The 20513-nt window shown below is 48.0% G+C and overlaps 1 protein-coding gene across 1 annotated transcript in view; it reads right to left on the bottom strand.

The window, feature by feature from the left end:
• cenpe (centromere protein E) overlaps positions 1 to 13300 on the bottom strand; it is a 196134-nt gene extending 182834 nt beyond the window's left edge. The window contains exon 1 of the mRNA XM_085983096.1: positions 12941 to 13300. Within this exon, the coding sequence (XP_085839222.1) occupies positions 12941 to 12996 (56 nt within the window). The 5' untranslated portion in view covers positions 12997 to 13300. The remainder of the gene's footprint in view (positions 1 to 12940) is intronic.
• Between the last annotated feature and the right edge of the window lie 7213 nt (positions 13301 to 20513).

Below are 20513 nucleotides of genomic sequence, written 5' to 3'. Positions count from 1 at the left end.
TTTACTGCTGCTGAAATGCCTTGATCACCTCTAAACTCAACTATTCCAAATCTGACAAAAATTCAACAGCCTGAAACGTGAACTGTTTCTCACTGCACAGATGCTGCCTGACTAAGTATTTTCAGGTTTATTTCCCCAGATTTCCAGCATCTGCAGTATCTTGCTTTTGTTCAGCTATTCCAATGCTCTCCTAGTTTGCCTCCCATCTTCTGTAAACTAGAGCTCATCCAAAACTCTGCAGCCTATATCCTCACTCACACCAAGTCCTGCTCATTCAAATATGCAACAGCAGCCCCACTGCCTCAATGTATTAAAACTTTATTCATTGTATGACACAGCAGAGAACGAGGCCATTCAGCCCATTGTGCCTGTGCCAGCTCTTTGAAAGAGCTATCCAATTAGTTCCATTCTCCTGCCCTTTCCCCATAACCTGCAATTTTCCCCCTTCAAATATTTATCCAATTCCCTTTTCAAAGTTATTATTGAATCGGTTTCCACCACCCTTTCAGGCAGTGCATTCCAGATCAGGTATACAAAAATTCTCATCTCACCTCTCGTTCTGGTTACTGACCCTTCTGCCAGTGGAAACAGTTTTCCTTATTTACTCTATTAAAACGCTCCATAATTTTGAAGAACAACTTGTATTTATAGAGCACCTTTAACATAGTAAAACATCCCAAGGCGCTTCACAGGAGTATTCAGAGAAAAAAATTAGACACAGCCACATAAAGGAGAAATGAGGGCAGGTGACCAAAAGCTTGGTCAAAGAGGTCGGTTTTAAGGAGCATCTTAAAGGAGGAAAGAGAGGGAGGGGCGGAGAGTGTAGTCAGTTCCTGCAGCAAGAACACATTCAACTTAAATGATACCAACATTAAAGGGTCAAACGGCTGCACTGTAAAGACAGTTTTGTGAAATTGACCAAACATAAGAAACTGAACAAACTTAATTTCATGGCATAACATGAGGAAAGACGAAACTTTTAAAAGGAATTCATAATACACGCTCTGGATTAAACAGCATAAGAACCAGACACGACTCTTATGAATATGCTAACCAAGGAAGTGGCTGGAACAATCAAACCACACAATGACATGTGTTTGTGAAAATTCAACTGACTATCCTGTCCAGTGAAACTCCTTGGTCCAGTTGTTAACCAGACTTACAATTGGTTCAACCGAGTCTGGAACAGCTCCCTCCTCTTTTGGAAATGTTAATGCCAGGATTGTCGTTGGATTGAGACCACCGGATGTCTCAAAGCGCTTTACAGCCAATTAAGTACTTTTGGAGTGTAGTCACTGTTTTAATGTGGGAAATGCAGCATCCAATTTGCAAACAGTAATGTGATAATGACCAGATAATCTGTTTTTGTTATGTGGATTGAGGGATAGATATTGGCCAGGAGACTAGGGATAACTCCCCTGCTCTTCTTCGAAATAGTGCCTTGGGATCTTTTGCGTCCACTTGAGAGCAGACAGGGCCTCGGCTTAACGTCGCATCTGAAAGACGGCACCTCCAACAGTGCAGCACTCCCTCAGTACTGCACTGGAGTGTCAGCCTAGCTTTAACGAGATTAAGATGGTACAAAGTGGGAAGGGTTTGCGTCAATCAATTGTCAGAGGTTTTGATCTTTCGTATTATAAAAAGGGTGGGTTTAGAAAGGGAATGGGGCAACTTGCAAGGATAACTGCGGACGGTTTGATCACCCGCACAGATGGAAACAGACTCCTCCACTTGAATGGTGCTTGAAATTAAATAGTTAAAGGGAACGGCGTGTGTTAGTATTGTTTGGAGTTATAAGGGAATAGTGCATCGACGTTTGTATGTTATTTGTAGTACAATAAATAGTTAAAAACATACCGAGTTGTACCGAGTTTGTGAGCCTTCACCATTTTACTCCACCCGGACGGAAGGAGCTCAAGTCGGATTCTGGAATTATAAGACAGGAGGTGCGGGTTCACCTACCTACAAGTGGTTTAGGTAGAGAATTCCAGAGCTTAGGGTCTGGACAACAATAAGGGTTGTGGGGCTGGAGGAGATTACAGAGAAAGGGAGGGGCAAAGTAGGCAGTCTTAATTATGCCACGGATATGTGGTCAGCAGCTCATTTCAGGGTCAAATATGACACCAAGGTTGCAAACAGTGTGGTTCAGCCTCAGACAGATGTTAGGCAAAGGGATGGAGTCAGTGGCTAGGGACCGGAGTTTGTGGCAGGGACCGAAAACAATGGCTTCGGTCTTCGCAATATTTAATTGGAGAAAATTTCCAGTCATCCAGAACTGGATGTGGGGACAAGTAGTCTGACAATTTAGAGACCGTGGAGGGGTCGAGAAAAGTGGTGGTGAGGTAGAATTGGGTGTCGTCAGCATACATGTGGGAAATGACGCTGTGTTTTCAGATGCTGTCGCCAAGGGGCAGCATGTAGATGAGAAATAGGAGGGGGCTGTAATGTATGTACCTTTAAGGGGGGGGGGGGGGAACTACTTTTTACAGCTCATGTATACTGTAGTACCGGCAATGACCACACCTGTATATAACGCTCAGTAGTAATCTGTACAGATCAGTTGCAGTCTGAGCCACGTTGAGTAAACACCTATTGTACCGTTCTCCGCAGTCTGTCTCATTATACACAGACGTAACATTGGCGACGAGGCAGGTTCGAACCTACCTGCAACTCTGCATCACCTCCCGGGGATTCGTTCCTGGAGATCAGTGGATTGGAGGTCAAGGCCAGAGACTCGGGCATCGACCACGGGCAACCGCCCAGTCATCCAGCAGAGACTCGAGAATTGCGGGGGAGGCTGTCAAGAGCCAGGTTTGGCTTTCCAGTCGAGGTGGTCCAGCGAAACAGGCTGGCAACATGTAGTGCGCAGACCCTTCTCGGACAGCGGCGAGCTAGAGCCGACCGAGCGGCACAGCAAAAGGCCGAGCTGCGTCGGAGAGAGGGAGAGAGACGCGCAAAAACCTGCGAGGCGCCGCCATTGCCACGAGGACCGCCGAGAGCGGCGTTGGCAGCAGCACAGGAGAAGCGCGCGAAACCTACAGGGCGCCGCCATTGCCGGGAGCAGCGTCGGCAGCAGCGGGGGAGGAAGGAAAGCGCGGGAGACACCATTTTAAGCCATTGGGAGACGCCATTTTAAACCACACCCAAAATGCCGAAGAGTGGCAGTATCACCGCATTTGACAATGAAGTCGAAGATTGGACTACATATGTCAAACGAAGAGGTGTACTGCAAGGCAAATGAGGTGTCAGATGACAAGAAAGCATCGGTATTGTTGAATTTAATGGGTGCAAAGACGTATGGTTTATTGCGAAATCTAGTAACCCCAACGAAGCCAATGGAAAAGAGTTTAAGACATAGTAACGATACTAAAGGAACATTTAAAACCCACACCGCTGCTGATAGCAGAAAGATTCAAGTTTCACAAACGGAACCAGCATATGGATGAAAGCAATGCTGATTATTTAACAACTACGCAAACTATTGAAACACTGCCAGTTTGGAGCGGGACTGGCAGATACCTTAAGGAACAAGTTTGTGTGTGGGCTTCAAAGTGAAGGAACCCAGAAACGGCTTTTATCTGAAAAGGACCTTACGCTGGAAAAGGCTTTCAGCATTGCGGTATCATATGAAGCAGCTGCACGGGGCGCTGCAGAGATACAACAGAGAGAATATGTCACAAACGAAATGTCATATGGAACAGAGAAGTGCTATCGCTGTGGCAGAACAACACATGACCAGAATGATTGCTGGTTCAAAGACAAAGTGTGCAGACAGTGTGGAAAAGTAGGACACATAGCACGAGTCTGCAGGTCGGGAAAGAAAACCAGCAATAAGAAACCTACCAAAGGAAAGTACCAGAAGGTACACAAGATGACGGACAATAGTTCAGACGAACAAAAGAGTGATAACGACTCCGAAAGCAGGGAACGGAGTTGCCTGAAACTACATAATGTGATCACAACGGAGGATCACCGAACCATTTGGGTCACTCTCAAGATAGCAGGAGTCCAGGTAAAGATGGAATTGGACACAGGATCAGCCCTAACAGTCATAAACCGACGGGACTACGAGCGGCTATTCTCACACATACCCTTGAGAGACACAAAAATTATTTTGAAGACGTACAGGGGGCAAAAAGTCTACCCCAAAGGAAAAATAAGGGTGACCGTTATATATAACGGTAAGGAAACACCAAAACTAGACCTGTATGTATTGCAAGATGGAGGACCACCATTACTGGGACGTGAATGGATCCGGAAAATACAACTGGATTGGCATTCCATGCAGGCACTGACTGTGGCTGACAAAAAGGATGACGACGTCACACCTGGGCGACTGTCAAAGATCCTAACTGACGCGAAGAAGTGTTCCAGCAAGGACTCAGAACACTAAAAGGCATGACAGCGATGATTAAAATTGAAGAAAACGCAAGCCCAAAATGTTTTAATGCCAGACCGGTACCTTATGCGATCCGCCCAGCCGTCGAAGCAGAGCTGGAGAGTCTGGAACGTTCAGGTGTACTGTCCAAGGTAGACTGGAGCGAGTGGGCTACACCCATCGTCCCTGTGATGAAAAAGTCATTGAGCAGCACGCCTGGGGAACCAAAGAAGGTTCGCATCTGTAGGGACTTTAAGGTAACAGTAAACCCGGTCCTTCACGCCGTACAATATCCACTTCCGCGGATTGAAGATATTTTCGCCTCACTATCTGGAGGGAACTGCTTCACTAAGATTGATCTGGCCCAGGCGTATCTGCAAATGGAGGTAGAAGAAGCATCAAAAAAATACCTCACAAACACCACCCATAAAGGTCTCTACCAATACAACCGGCTGGTATTCAGGGTAGCATCAGCTCCGGCTATTTGGCAGAGGGCAATGGAACAAGTCCTGCAAGGGATCCCAGGGACCCAGTGTTATTTGGACGACATCCTGGTCACGGGCGAAAATGACAGTGATCACCTTGCCAACCTGGAGCAGGTGCTCACTAGATTGCAGGTATATGGGCTCCGAGCTAACCGCCCCAAATGCGAGTTTTTTAGGAAATAAATCTCGTATTGTGGCCACGTTATCGATAAAAAGGGGTTACATAAGTCCCCAGAGAAGATTGAGGCAGTAGTCAAGGCTCCAGCACCGGAAAATGTGTCACAACTGAGGTCGTTCCTCGGGCTGGTAAACTACTACCATAAGTTCTTGCCAAATTTGTCTACAATACTACACCCACTGAACACCCTACTGCAAACTGGGGTGCCATGGAAGTGGAGTGACGAATGTAGACGAACTGTCCAGAAGAGCAAAACACTAATCACATCGAAAGAGGTATTGGCCCATTACAACCCAGCATTACCAATTCGGTTGGCATGTGATACGTCACCCTACGGCATTGGAGCGGTGCTGTCGCACAAATTCTCGGACGGCTCAGAGAGGCCAATAGCCTTTGCGTCACGATCACTTACCTCAGCCGAGCGTAACTACGCCCAGATTGACAGGGAGGCCCTCAGCCTAGTGTGGGGAGTGAAAAAGTTCAATCACTATCTGCACGGGCAGAAATTCACCTTGCTGACTGATCACCAGCCTCTTGTCTCCATTTTTAATCTGAAGAAGGGCGTTCCGGTGATGACTGCGCAACGACTACAAAGATGGTCACTTTTTCTAGGGGCGCACCACTGAGATTGAATATAAGGGCACGAAACAGCATGGAAATGATGATGGGCTATCACGCCTGCCACTGCCTACTGCGGAGGAAGCACCAGCAGTGGATCCTGTCGAAATATTCCATTCAACTATAGTTGAATACCTACCAGTAACTAACGCTTGTATCGAAAAGGAAACCCGAACTGACCCGACACTGTCTCGGGTATATGATTTGACGGTGAAGGGATGGCCAGCACATGGCGACTCACTGTTGCCAGCATTCTCGACAAGGAGAGAACAGCTGTCAGTGTGCCGGGGGACCTTGATGTGTGGATCCCGAGTGGTAATTCCACCCAAGTTAAGGGATAGAGTGCTCAATGAGCTTCATGAGGGTCATCTGGGAGGGGTAAAAATGAAAAGCCTAGCCAGGACTTGTGTGGTGGCTGGGAATCGATAAACAAATCGAGGACCTGACCAAGAGCTGCTCAGGATGCCAGAAAGTCCAAAATGCACCACCACAGGCCCCTCTACACCCATGGGAGTGGCCCTCATCTCCATGGCAACGGGTGCATATTGATTTTGCTGGTCCATTCATGGACTCAATGTTTTTAATAGCCGTGGATGCGCACTCGAAATGGCCCGAGGTCATCAAAATGTCCTCCACCACCACGGAGAAAACTATTGCAGTCCTACGGACCATATTTGCCAGGAACGACTTGCCAGAACAGATTTGCTCCGACAACGGACCACAGTTTGTGTCCGAAGAGTTCCGGAGGTTCTTGAAAAAGAATGGGGTAAGGCATTACACATCCGCCCCGTATCATCCAGCCACAAATGGATTGGCTGAGAGGTTCGTACAAACCTTTAAGAAGGCAATAAAGGCTATGTACAATGACAACATTCCGCTGCAGCACAAGGTGGACAATTTCCTGTTCGCCTACCGGAATGCGACACATGCAGTCACCAACCAGGCCCCAGCCATGATGTTCTTTAACCGAAGGTTAAGATCTCGCCTGGATTTGCTCAGACCAAACGTACGAAGAGATGTTGAGAGTAAGCAATTCCAGCACATCCATGAGAAGCCGACAAGGAGCTTCAATGTAGGGCAACCAGTCTTGGCCCGCGACTACCGAACAGAAAAATGGCAGCCAGGAACGATATGCACACGGCAGGGCCCACTAATGTACACAGTGGACGTTGGGGAGAGCATCGCGAGACGCCATGCTGATCAGATCCTAGAGTCACAGGAACAAGTCAACCCCATGCCTCGCCCATACGTACCTGGTGATGAACCCGATGTACAGGTCGCATCTACCCCAGAAACAGTAGCATCGGAAGCTGATGAACCAACCGACGACAGGGGGCCAGAATCGCCTCCGCACCAAGAGCAAGACACTCGGGAAAGGCGCTATCCAGAAAGGATCAGGAAGCCTCCCCAAAGACTGAATTTATAAATAGACTATTTTCAGCTAATGTTGCATGTTAAAAGTGTTAATTGTAATTAGTTTGATATTTAATTGTTAAGAGTGTTATGGTACTGTTAATCTAAAAAGGGGAGGAATTGTAATGTATGTACCTTTAAAGGGGGGGGAACTACTTTTTACAGCTCATGTATACTTTAGTACCGGCAGTGAGCACACCTGTATATAACGCTGAGTAGTAATCTGTACAGATCAGTTGCAGTCTGAGCCACGTTGAGTAAACACCTATTGTACCGTTCTCCGCAGTCTGTGTCTCATTATACACAGACGTAAAAGGGGCCAAGAATAGGTCCTTGAGGAACACCAGAGGTAACAATGCAGGAGCAGGAAGAGAAGCAATGCAGGTGATTCTGTGGCTACAATTAGATAGATAAGAATGGAACCAAGCAAGTGCAGTCCCACCCAGCTGGACGACAGTGGAGAGGCATTGGAAAAAGATGGAGTGGTCAACCGTGTCAAAGGCTGCAGACAAGTCTAGAAGGGCAAGGAGGAATAGTTTACCTTTGTCACAGTCACGAAGGATGTTATTTGTGACTTTGACGAGAGCAGTTTCAGTACTGTGGCAGGGCAGAAACTCGATGGAAGGGATTCAAACATGTAGTTGCTGGAAAGATGGGCATGGATTTGGGAGGCAACATGTTCAAGGACTTGAGAGGAAAGGGAGGTGGGAGATGGGGCAGTAGTTTGCAAGAACAGAGGAGTCAAGAGTTTGTTTTTTTGAGAGGGGTAATGACAGCAGATTTGAGGGAGAGGGAGACAGTACCCGGCGGGAATTCAGCGGCAGCAGCGGGGCTATAAAAGTCCCAGAGACCAGGTAAGGCCTCAGTGCGTCGGCGGGAATTCAGCGGCAGCAGCGGGGCTATAAAAGTCCCAGAGACCAGGTAAGGCCTCAGTGCGTCGGCGGGAACTCAGCGGCAGCAGCGGGGCTATAAAAGTCCCAGAGCCCAGGTAGGCCTCAGTGCGTCGGCGGGAACTCAGCGGCAGCAGCGGGGCTATAAAAGTCCCAGAGACCAGGTAAGGCCTCAGTGGGTCGGCGGGTGTTTCAGCGGCAGCAGCGGGGCTATAAAAGTCCCAGAGACCAGGTAAGGTTTACCAGTCTCCAGTCTGGGAACTCGGAGGGAAGGAGAGAGGTAAAAAGTAATCCAAGTGTGACGTCACCAGAAAGCGGGTAAGTGATTGGTTGGTAAGTATTTCTCCCTTTTTAAGCTTAAATCTCTTTGGTTTATAGTTTCTAAGGTGCGATATTCATCATCTAGAATCGGGACAGAGGGTATTTAAAAATAATATCAAATTTAATTAATTACACAGAATGGGAGATCAGGTGATGTGTTGCTGCTGCAATATGTGGGAGCTGGTGGACACCATTGATGCTCACGATGATCACATTTGCACTAAGTGTTGGCTGCTTGAGGAATTCCGGCTCCGTGTTGAAGAGCTGGAGTCCGAGCTTCAAACACTGAGACACATCAGGGAGGGGGAGAGTTACCTGGACTCTGTGTATCACGAGGTAGTCACACCAATTAGGTTAATTAATTCAGATGTAGTCCGTGGCCAGGGTCAGGATGGTGTGACTGGAAGTGAGGCAGGTACGGGGATCCAGGAGGTAGAGTTGGAGGAGCCGCAGCCCTTGCACTTGTCCAACAGGTTCGAGGCTCTTACTCCCTATGAGGACAGGAGCAGGGACTACAGGGAGGATGAGCAACCTGGCCACAGCACCGTGGAGCGGGGGGGAGTTAAAAGAAATGTTGTAGTGGTAGGGGATAGTATCGTTAGGGGGATAGATAGAGTTCTCTGCAGCCGAGAGCGAGAGTCCCGAAGGCTGTGTTGCCTGCCCGGTGCCAGGGTGAAGGACATCTCCTCTGGACTGGAGAGAAACTTGGAGTGGGAGGGGGAGGATCTAGTTGTCGTGGTCCATGTTGGTACCAACGACATAGATAGGACAAGGAAGGAGGTTCTGCTGAGAGAGTTTGAGCAGCGAGGGGCCAAATTAAAAAGCAGAACCACAAGGGTACCTGAGCCACGAGCAAATTTGGCTAGGACAAATAAAATTAGAGTGTTAAATGCGTGGCTCAAAGACTGGTGTGGGAGAAATGGGTTTTGCTTCCTGGGACACTGGCACCAGTACTGGGGCAGGAGGGAACTGTTCCGTTGGGACGGGCTTCACTTGGCCAGTGCTGGGACTAGAGTCCTGGCGGATCATATAACTCGGGCTGTAGAGAGGGCTTTAAACTAACTAGTGCGGGGGGGGGGTGGGGGGGAGGTTCCTAGAGAGAAAATAATAAAAATGACAAGAGAGAAGGTCATAGACTTAGGTAGCAGTGGGGAAATTAAAAACCAGAGCATGTCAGGAAGGGGCAGAAGGTATGGAGTAAAAGGTAAAGTAATAAAAAGGGCAAAAGCAGGAACTAAGTGTCACAAAACATATTTGAAAGTTCTCTCTGAATGCACGTAGCATTCGTAACAAAATAGACGAGTTAATGGCTACATATGGGTATGATCTTGTGGCCATTACAGAAACATGGCTGCAGGGTGACAATGCCTGGGAATTAAACATACCAGGTTATTTAACGATCAGGAAGGACAGGCAGGAAGGAAGGGGAGGTGGGGTGGCTATGTTAATAAAGGAAGGAATCACTGTAAGAGAGAAATGATATTGGGTCAAAAGATCAGGATAATGAAACAGTTTGGGTGGAGGTAAGGAATAATAAGGGGAAAAAAGCACTAGTGGGCGTAGTCTATAGGCCTCCGAACAGTGGCAAATCTGTTGGACGGAGTATCAATCAGGAAATAGTTGAGGCTTGTAATAAGGGAACATCTATAATTATGGGGGATTTTAACTATCATATTAATTGGACAAATCAAATTGGGCAGGGCTGCCTTGAGGATGAGTTCATTGAGTGTATTAAGGATGGGTTTCTTGAGCAGTATGTAACTGAACCGACCAGGGGGCAAGCAACCTTAGATCTGCTCCTGTGTAACGAGACAGGATTAATTAAAAATGTCCTAGTAAAGGATCCCCTTGGAATGAGTGACCATAACATGGTTGAATTCCATATTCAATTAGAGGGTGAGAAGGTTGGATCTCAAACAAGCGTGCTAAGCTTGAATAAAGGAGACTATGAAGGTATGAGAGCGGAATTGAGTAGAGTGGATTGGGAAAATAGATTAAAGGGTAAGACGATACATGATCAGTGGTGTACATTTAAGGAGTTATTTTACAACTTCCAAAAAATATATATTCCACTGAGAAGAAAAGGGTGTAAAAGAGACAGCCATCCGTGGCTAAGTAAAGAAATTAAGGATAGTATTCGACTAAAAACAAGGGCATATAAAGGTAGCCAAATCTAGTGGGAGGATAGAGGATTGGGAAAACTTTAAAAGACAGCAAAAAATAACAAAAAGATTGATTAAGAAAGGGAAGATAGATTATGAAAGTAAATTAGCAAAAAATATAAAAACAGATAGTAAGAGTTTTTATAGTTATATAAATAGAAAAAGGGTGGCTAAAGTAAATGTTGGTCCCTTAGAGGATGAGACCAGGAAATTAATGGTGGGAAATATGGAGATGGCAAAAACACTGAATGAATATTTTGTATCAGTCTTTACAGTAGAGGACACTAAGAATATCCCAACACTGGACAAACAGGGGGCTATGGGGGGGGGGGGGGGGGGGGGGAGGGAGGGAGGGAGATAAACACGATCAAAATCACTAAGGAAGTGGTACTCGGTAAAATAATGGGACTCAAGGCGGATAAATCACCTGGACCTGATGGCTTACATCCTAGGGTCTTGAGGGAAGTGGCGGTAGGGATTGTGGACGCATTGGTAATCATTTTCCAAAACTCCCTGGACTCAGCAAAGGTCCCGGCAGACTGGAAAACTGCTAATGTCACACCCTTATTTAAAAAGGGCAGTAGACAGAACACTGGAAACTATAGACCGGTTAGCCTAACATCTGTGGTAGGTAAAATTTTGGAGTCCATTATTAAGGAGACAGTAACAGGACATTTGGATAATCATCATTTAATAGGACAAAGTCAGCATGGTTTTATGAAGGGGAAGTCATGTTTGACAAATTTGTTGGAGTTCTTTGAGGAAGTAACATATAGGGTGGATAAAGGGGAACCAGTGGACGTAGTGTATTTAGACTTCCAAAAGGCATTTGACAAGGTGCCACACAAAAGATTATTGCTTAAGATAAAAAAATCACAGGATTGGGGGTAATATTCTGGCATGGATAGAGGATTGGCTATCTAACAGAAGGCAGAAAGTTGGGATAAATGGTTCATTCTCAGACTGGCAATCAGTAACAAGGGGTGTTCCGCAGGGGACAGTGCTGGGTCCCCAACTCTTTACAATCTATATTAACGATTTGGAGGAGGGGACCGAGTGTAACATATCAAAGTTTGCAGATGATACTAAGATGGGAGGGAAAGTAGTGAGTGAGGAGGACATGAGGACATAAAAAACCTGCAAGGGGACATAGACAGGCTAAGTAAGTGGGCAGAGATTTGGCAGATGGAATACAATACTGGAAAGTGTGAGGTTATGCACTTTGGCAGGAAAAACCGTAGAGCAAGTTATTATCTTAATGGCAAGAAACTGGAAAGCACTGAAGTACAAAGGGATCTGGGGGTCCTGGTGCACGAAACTCAAAAGGTTAGTATGCAGGTGCAGCAAGTGATTAAGAAGGCCAATGGAATGTTGGTTTTCATTGCTAGGGGGATAGAATATAAAAATAGGGAGGTATTGCTTCAGTTGTACAAGGTATTGGTGAGACCGCACCTGGAATACTGCGTACAGTTTTGGTGTCCATACTTAAGAAAGGACATACTTGCTCTCGAGTCAGTACAAAGAAGGTTCACTCGGATGAGGGGATGGACATATGAGGAGAGGTTGAGTAGATTGGAACTCTACTCATTGGAGTTCAGAAGAATGAGAGGCGATCTTATTGAAACATATAAGATTGTGAAGGGGTTGGATCGGGTGGATGCAGGGAGGATGTTCCTGATGATGGGTGAAACTAGAACTAGGGGGCATAGTCTTAGAATAAGGGGCTGCTCTTTCAAAACTGAGATGAGGAGGAACTACTTCACTCAGAGGGTGGTAGGTCCATGGAATATGCTGCCCCAAAAAGCTGTAGAAGCTACATCATTACATAAATTTAAAACAGAAATAGACAGTTTCCTAGAAGTAAAGGGAATTAAGGGTTACGGGGAGCGGGCAGGAATTTGGACATGAGTCTAGGTTCGGATCGGTTATAGCCCGGTGGGTAGCGGAGCAGACCCAGGGGCCGTGTAGCCTGATCCTGCTCCTATTTCGTGTGTCTAATTCTGTTAGATTCAGGAGATGGTTCTGTGATAGCAGATTGGCGGTTAGGATCAGATCAGCCATGATCTTATTGAATGGCAGAGCAGGCTCGAGGGCCGATTGGCCTACTCCTGCTCCTATTTCTTATGTTCTTATAACCACATATCTATTAAATCTCCCCATAACATTCTCTGCTCTAAAGAAAACAATTCCAGCTTTTCTAATCTTGCCACATAACTGAAGTCCTTAATCCCTGGAACCATTCTAGTAAATCTCCTCTGCACTCTCTTGAAGGCCTTGACATCCTTCCTAAAGTGTGGTGCCCAGAATTGAACACAATACTGCATCTGCGGCCTAACCAGTGTTTTATAAAGGTTTAGCATAACTTCCTAGCTTTTATACTCAACGCCTCTATTTATAAAGCCCAGGTTCCCATATGCTTTCTCAACTGCCACCTTTAAAGATTGATTTGAGGAGCACATTATACACAACATCCATTCTCCATTACACCCACTCACCGATCATTGGGTGACCTCATCCGGACACACACTATTACCGCGCCTTCCTCCGACATCCTCGCAACCGAGACTGCACTGCACGACACCCGGCTGCTGGAAGGCAACCACACTCCTACTGCGGGGCCGCTCTTTCACTCCTGGTGCCGTGTCTGGATCGCTCCCCCGCTGCCGGGACCTCTGTCTCTGTCGCTGACTCTGGTTGTCCTCGGGCCGCTGTCTCTGACTCTGGTTGTCCCCGGGCCGCTGTCTCTGACTCTGGTTGTCCCCGGGCCGCTGTCTCTGACTCTGGTTGTCCCCGGGCCGCTGTCTCTGACTCTGGTTGTCCCCGGGCCGCTGTCTACTAATTCAGTCTCTGTCGCCGAACGGCTGACTCTCGCGCTCGCCCCTCCCTCCTGTTTGAATTTCCCAGCTTCAATCTCATTGGTCAACGTCTCCCCTTCGGTTAACCTGGACTGCTCCACTGGTGGTGATTGCGGGTGGGCCGGAGCGATCCACTGGCAGCAGCTTCCCGGTGCCCAGTAGTTAGTTAATCGCAGTCTAACCGGCGGCTGGCGGTGCTGAATCAGTTGAAAAGATACATTCATAGTCGGCTGCCTTGCCTTCTGGCTCAGTGTGCCCTACATGTTCCCGGGTGGCACAGGCTGGTGTGAGCCGCCAGGATACTTTGCTCACCGGCCTTTTATAAATGACAGCGGTGTTGTCAATAGCCCATAATCCCAAACCCGAACATTCTAACCCGATCCCCAGCCCATAATCCCAAACCTGAACATTCTAACCCGATCCCCAGCCCATAATCCCAAACCCGAACGTCGTATCCGAAGCCTATCTCCAGCCAATAATCCCAAATCCTAACCCATACCCAGCCCATAATCCCAAACCCTAACCCATACATAGCCCATAATCCCAAACCCTAACGTCCAATGCGAACCCTATCCCCAGCCCATAATCCCAACCCCGAACCCTAGCCCATAATCCCAAACCTTAACACCCTAACCTATACCCAGCCGATTATCCCAAACCCTAACGTCCTAACCCTACATAGAAACACAGAAGATAGGAGCAGGAGTAGGCCATTTGGCCCTTCGAGCCTGCTCCGCCATTCAATGAGATCTTGGCTAATCATCCAAATTCAGTACCCTGTCCCTGCCTTCTCCCCATATCCCTTGATCCCTTTAGCCTTAAGAAATATATCCAACTCCTTCTTGAATATATTTAATGAACTGGCCTCCACTGCCCTCTGTGGCAGAGAATTCCACAGGTTCACCACTCTCTGGGTGAAGAAATTCCTCCTCATTTCAGTCCTAAATGGCTTACCCCTTATCCTTAGACTATGACCCCTGGTTCTGGACTCCCCGGCCATCGGAAACATCCTTCCTGCACCAAGTCTGTCCAGGCCTGACAGAATTTTATAGGTTTTGATGAGATCCCCTCTCAATCTTATAAACTCCAGTGAGTATAAGCCCAATCGACACAATCTCTCCTCATACGTCATTCCTGCCATCCCAGGTATCACCCTAGCTCATAATCCCAAATCTAACCCAAACCAATACACAGAATCCCAACTCCTAACCCCAAATCCTGTAATGTATGTACCTTTAAGGGAGAGAACTACTTTTTACAGCTCCTGTATACTGTAGTACCGGCAGTGACCACACCTGTATATAAACCCTGAGTAGGTATCTGTACAGTTAGTTTTAGAGTAACCCTCATCCAGTAAACACCTGTTGATTGTTCCCTGCAGTCTCTTGTCTAATTATTGAAGAACACAACATCAAGATACACGGATCTAACATTGGCGACGAGAAGATTCAAACCTACCTGCAACTCTGCATCACCTCCCAGGGATTCGCTCCTGGAGAACAGTGAAAGAAGAAGGCCGAGTCCAGAAGCATGGGCGTCGACCATGGGAAACCCCCCAGTCATCCAGCAGAGATTTGAGCATCGCAGGGGAGGCTGTCGAGAGCCGGGCTTGGTTCTCCAGTCAGGTGGTCCAGCGAAACAGGCTGGCAACAGGTACGGCGCAGACCCTTCCCAGACAGCGGCGGCTAGAGCCGACCGACGGCACAGAAAAAGGCCGAGCAACGTTGACGGGAGAAGAGAGAGGGTAGAGCGCACAGGGCGCAGCCGGTGTTCAGGACCGAGCGGCGTCAACGGGAGAAGAGAGAGGGTAGAGCGCACAGGGCGCAGCCGGTGTTCAGGACCGAGCGGCGTCAATGAGAGAGAGAGGCGCGCAGGAAAACGCGCAGAGCGCAGCCGGTGTTCAAGGGCCGAGCAGCGTCAGCGGGGAAGAAAGGAAAGCGCGGGAGACGCCATTTTGAGCCGCAGCGGAGAAGAAGGGAGAGTGTGGGAGACGCCATTTTGAGCCAGTCTAACCACACCCAGTGATGCCGAAGAGTGGCAGTGTCACAGCGTTCGACAATGAAGTCGAAGATTGGATGACATATGTCGAACGCATAGAAGTGTACTGCAAGACGAATGAAGTGCCAGGTGACAGGAAAGCGCTGGTATTGTTGAATTCAATGGGTGCAAAAACGTATGGCTTACTGCAAAACCTACTAACCCCAGAGAAGCCAGTAGAAAAGGATTTTGAAAACATAGTGTCAATCCTACAGGACCACTTAAACCCCACACCGCTGCTGATAGTGGAAAAATTTAAGTTTCACTAAAGGAACCAGCATAAAGATGAAAGTAATGCTGAGTATTTAACGGAACTGCGCAAGCTATCGAAACACTGCCAGTTTGGAACGGGACTAGCAGATACTTTAAGGGACAAGTTTGTGTGTGGGCTTCAAAGGAACCCAGAAACGGCTTCTATCAGAAAAGGATCTTACGCTGGACAAGGCTTTCAGCATGGCAGTATCACACGAAGCAGCAGCACGGGGCGCGGCAGAGATACAACGGAGACCGCAAGAATATGGCACAAATGAAATGTCATACGGAACAGTGAAGTGCTTTCACTGCGGCAGAACAACACACGACCATAAGGATTGCTGGTTCAAGGACCAAGTGTGCAGACAGTGTGGAAAAGTAGGACACATAGCAAGAGTCTGCAGGTCGGGAAAGAAAACCAGCAGCAAGAAATCTCCACAGGAGAAGTACAAGAAAGTACATAAGGTGACGGAAAGTAGTTCAGACGAACAGAAAGTGATACAGACTCCGTAAGCAAGGAGCTGGGTTGTCTGAAACTACATAATTTGATCAAAACGGAGGATCACCAAACTATCTGGGTCACACTCAAGATAGCCAGAGTCCAAGTGAAAATGGAATTGGACACAGGATCAGCCCTAACAGTCATAAACCGAAGGGACTACAAGCGGCTATTCTTACATATACCCTTGAGAGATACAGAGATTGTCTTGAAGACGTACACGGGGCAAAAAGTCTACCCCAAAGGAAAAATAAGGGTGAACATTATATATAACGGCAAGGAAACACCAAAAATGGACCTATATGTATTGCCAGATGGAGGACCACCACTACTAGGACGTGAATGGATCCGGAAGATACAGCTAGATTGGCATTCCATACAAGCACTGACTGTAGATGCCAAAAAGGATGACGACGTCACACCTGGACGACTGTCAAAAATGCTAACTGACGCACAAGAAGTGTTCCAGGAGGGACTCGGAACACTAAAAGGCATAACAGCGACGATCAAAATAGAGAAAAATGCAAGCCCAAAGTTTTTTAAGGCCAGACCGGTACCTTATGCGATCTGCCCAGCCGTCGAAGCAGAGCTGGAAGGTTTGGAACGTTCAGGAGTACTGTCCAAAGTGGACTGGAGCGAGTGGGCTACACCCATCGTTCCTGTAATGAAGAGGTCGTTGAGTAATACGCCTGGGGAACCAAAGAAGGTTCGCATCTGTGGGGACTTTAAGGTGACAGTGAACCCAGTCCTTCACACTGTACAATATCCGCTTTCGCGGATTGAAGATATTTTTGCCTCGCTATCTGGAGGGAAACGCTTCACTAAGATTGATCAGGCCCAGGCGTACCTGCAAATGGAGGTAGAAGAAGCCTCGAAACAGTACCTCACGATCAACACTCAAAGATCTCTACCAATACAACCGGCTGGTGTTCGGGGTAGCATCAGCTCCGGCTATTTGGCAAAGGGCAATGGAACAAGTCCTGCAAGGGATTCCAGGGACCCAGTGTTATTTGGACGACATCCTGGTCACGGGCGAAAATGACAGTGATCACCTCGCCAACCTGGAACAGGTGCTCACTAGATTGAAGGAATATGGGCTCCGAGCTAATCGCCACAAATGCGAGTTTTTCCAGAAGCAGATCTCGTATTGTGGCCACGTTACTGATAAAGAGGGGTTACATTAGCCCCCTGAAAAGATTGAGGCAGTAGTCAAGGCTCCAGCACCGGAAAATGTGTCACAACTGAGGTCGTTCCTCGGGCTGGTGAACTACTACCATAAGTTCTTGCCGAATTTGTCTACCGTACTACACCCACTGAACACCCTACTGCAAACGGGGGTACCATGGAAGTGGAATGACGAATGTAAACAAGCTTTCCAGAAGAGCAAAGAATTGATCACATCAAAAGAGGTGTTGGCTCATTTCAACCCAGCACTACCAATTCGGTTGGCGTGTGATGCGTCACCCTATGGCATTGGAGCGGTGCTGTCGCACAATTCTCGGACGGCTCAGAGAGGCCAATTGCCTTTGCGTCACGATCACTAGCCTCAGCCAAGCGTAACTATGCCCAGATTGACAGGGAGGCCCTCAGCCTAGTGTGGGGAGTGAAAAAGTTCAACCACTATCGGCACGGGCAGAAGTTCACCTTGCTGACTGACCACCAACCACTTGTCTCCATCTTTAATCCAAAGAAGGGCGTTCCGGTGATGACTGCGCAACAGCTACAAAGATGGTCCCTTTTTCTAGGGGCGCACCAATATGAAATCGAGTATAAGGGCACGAAACAGCATGGAAACGCTGATGGGCTATCACGCCTGCCACTGCCTACTGCGGAGGAAGCACCAGCAGTGGACCCTGTCGAAATATTTCATTCGACTATAATTGAACGCTTGCCAGTAACTAACGCTGGTATAGAGAAGGAGACCCGAAATGACCCGACACTGTCTCGGGTATATGACTTGACGGTGAAGGGATGGCCAACACATGGCGACTCACTGTTGCCAGCATTCTCATCCAGAAGAGAACAGCTGTCAGTATGCCAGGGGACCTTGATGTGTGGATCCCGAGTGGTAATTCCACCCAAGTTAAGGGAGAGAGTGCTCAATGAGCTTCACGAAGGCCATCTGGGAGGGGTGAAAATGAAAAGCCTTGCTAGGGCTTATGTGTGGTGGCCGGGGATCGATCAGCAAATTGAGGACCTGACAAAGGGCTGCTCAGGATGCCAGAAGGTCCAAAATGCACCACCACATGCCCCTCTACAGCTATGGGAGTGGCCCTCATCTCCATGGCAACGGGTGCATATTGATTTTGCTGGTCCATTCATGGACTCAATGGCCTAGAAATTGGGTTTTGGCTTAGCCAGGGCTTTAGCGCCGGAAATTAGTGCCGGTGCTAAGTCCCCTGCGCACGCCAAAAATTCAGTGGCGCCGTGCCCAAACGGCTGCCGGCGCTACTGAAGGGTCTTAGCGCCTGGAAAAGGGCGCTAACTGCCGTTTCGCGCCGCAATTCCGGCGCTGCGGCACCCGATGCGGTGCGGCAGGCTGGGGAAGTGCAGGCCTCCTCCTTCCGTTAAGGAGGAGCTGCCTGCACCCGGCCGCGGCCCGCGCAAATCTGCTTAAAAATGAGCCCGGCACCTCGGACAAGTGCCGGGCTTGCATCTGTTCCGGGGTGGGGGGGGAGAGAAGTCCGGGGAGGGAGCTGCGGGCAGGCGGCTGACGGGAAAGCGGCCAGCCGCCGCGGGGCCTTTAATGCGCCGGCGCTAACTGCAGTAAGGCACCTCTGACAAAACGCTGGTTGCGGCTGCCACGGGCGAGGCGGCCGCAACTCAATTTCGGAGTTCGGGCGGGTTACCACGGCAACCGGGACGCTGCGCACACCGATGACGTCATCGGTGCCGGCGCAGCGCTACCGGAGCAACGCCGATTTAGGGCCCCAGGGAATTTCACTACTGGCCATAACTCCGGCGCAAGGCCCTCTAGCGCCTCAAATGAGGCGCTAAGGCTACTGAATTTTCAGCCGAATGTTTCTAATAGCCGTGGATGCGCACTCGAAATGGCCTGAGGTCATCAAAATGTCCTCCACCACCACGGAGAAAACTATTGCAGTCCTACGGACCATATTTGCCAGGAACGGCTTGCCAGAGCAGATTTGATCTGATAACGGACCACAGTTTGTGTCCAAAGAGTTTCGAAGATTTATGAAAAGGAATGGGGTAAGGCATTACACATCCGCCCCGTATCATCCAGCCACAAATGGATTGGCTGAGAGGTTCGTACAAACCTTTAAAAAAGCAGTAAGGGCCATGTGCGATGACGACATTCCACTGCAGCATAAGGTGGACAATTTCCTGTTAGCCTACAGAAATGCGACACATGCAGTCACCAACCAGACCCCGGCCATGATGTTCTTTAACCGAAGGTTGAGATCTCGTCTGGATTTGCTCAGACCAAATGTACGAAGAGATGTTGAGAATAAACAATTCCAGCACATCAATGAGAAGCCAAAAAGGAGCTTCAATATAGGGCAACCAGTCTTGGCCCGCGACTACCGAACAGAGAAATGGCAACCAGGAACAATATGCACACGGCAGGGGCCACTAATGTACACAGTGGATGTTGGGGAGAACATTGTGAGATGCCATGTTGATCAGATCCTAGAGTCACAGGAACGAGTCAACCCCATGTCTCGCCCATACGTACCTGGTGATGAACCCGACGTACAGGTAGCATCTACCCCAGAAACAGTAGCATCGGAAGCGGATGAACCAACCGACGACAGGGGGCCAGAATCGCCTCTGCACCAAGAGCAAGACACTCAGGAAAGGCGCTATCCAGAAAGGATCAGGAAGCCTCCCCAAAGACTGAATTTATAAATAGACTATTTTCAGTTAATGTTGCATGTTAAAAGTGTTAATTGTAATTAGTTGATATTTAATTGTTAAATGAATGTTATGGTACTGTTAATCTAAAAGGGGAGGAATTGTAATGTATGTACCTTTAAGGGAGAGAACTACTTTTTACAGCTCCTGTATACTGTAGTACCGGCAGTGACCACACCTGTATATAAACCCTGAGTAGGGATCTGTATAGTTAGTTTTAGAGTAACCCTCATCCAGTAAACACCTGTTGATTGTTCCCTGCAGTCTCTTGTCTAATCATTGAAGAACACAAATCACACAGTGTCAATCGTCATTGTGCTGTCCTCGATGGGAGTAAATATTGACATGCAATGAGAACTTGCATTTTGCGATGTTTTCACTGACACGGTTGAGCATTATGCCGGTGATGCGCTATCAATTACTCATAAAAGACTGAGAGTTAAGAGAGTAACTAAAGGCTTTTATTAACAAAAGAATGAAGGTCTGCCTCGAGTGGTCGACCGGTCCAGAAATACAAAGGGCTGGGGAGCAGTCACCTTTATACTAGGA

Source organism: Somniosus microcephalus, chromosome 1, assembly GCF_052327205.1.
Source record: "Somniosus microcephalus isolate GS21.2 chromosome 1, FLI_Smic_1.0, whole genome shotgun sequence".
Lineage (NCBI taxonomy): Eukaryota > Metazoa > Chordata > Chondrichthyes > Squaliformes > Somniosidae > Somniosus > Somniosus microcephalus.
The sequence above is the reverse complement of the archived record's forward strand: the minus strand, read 5'-3'. Positions and strand labels throughout refer to the sequence as shown.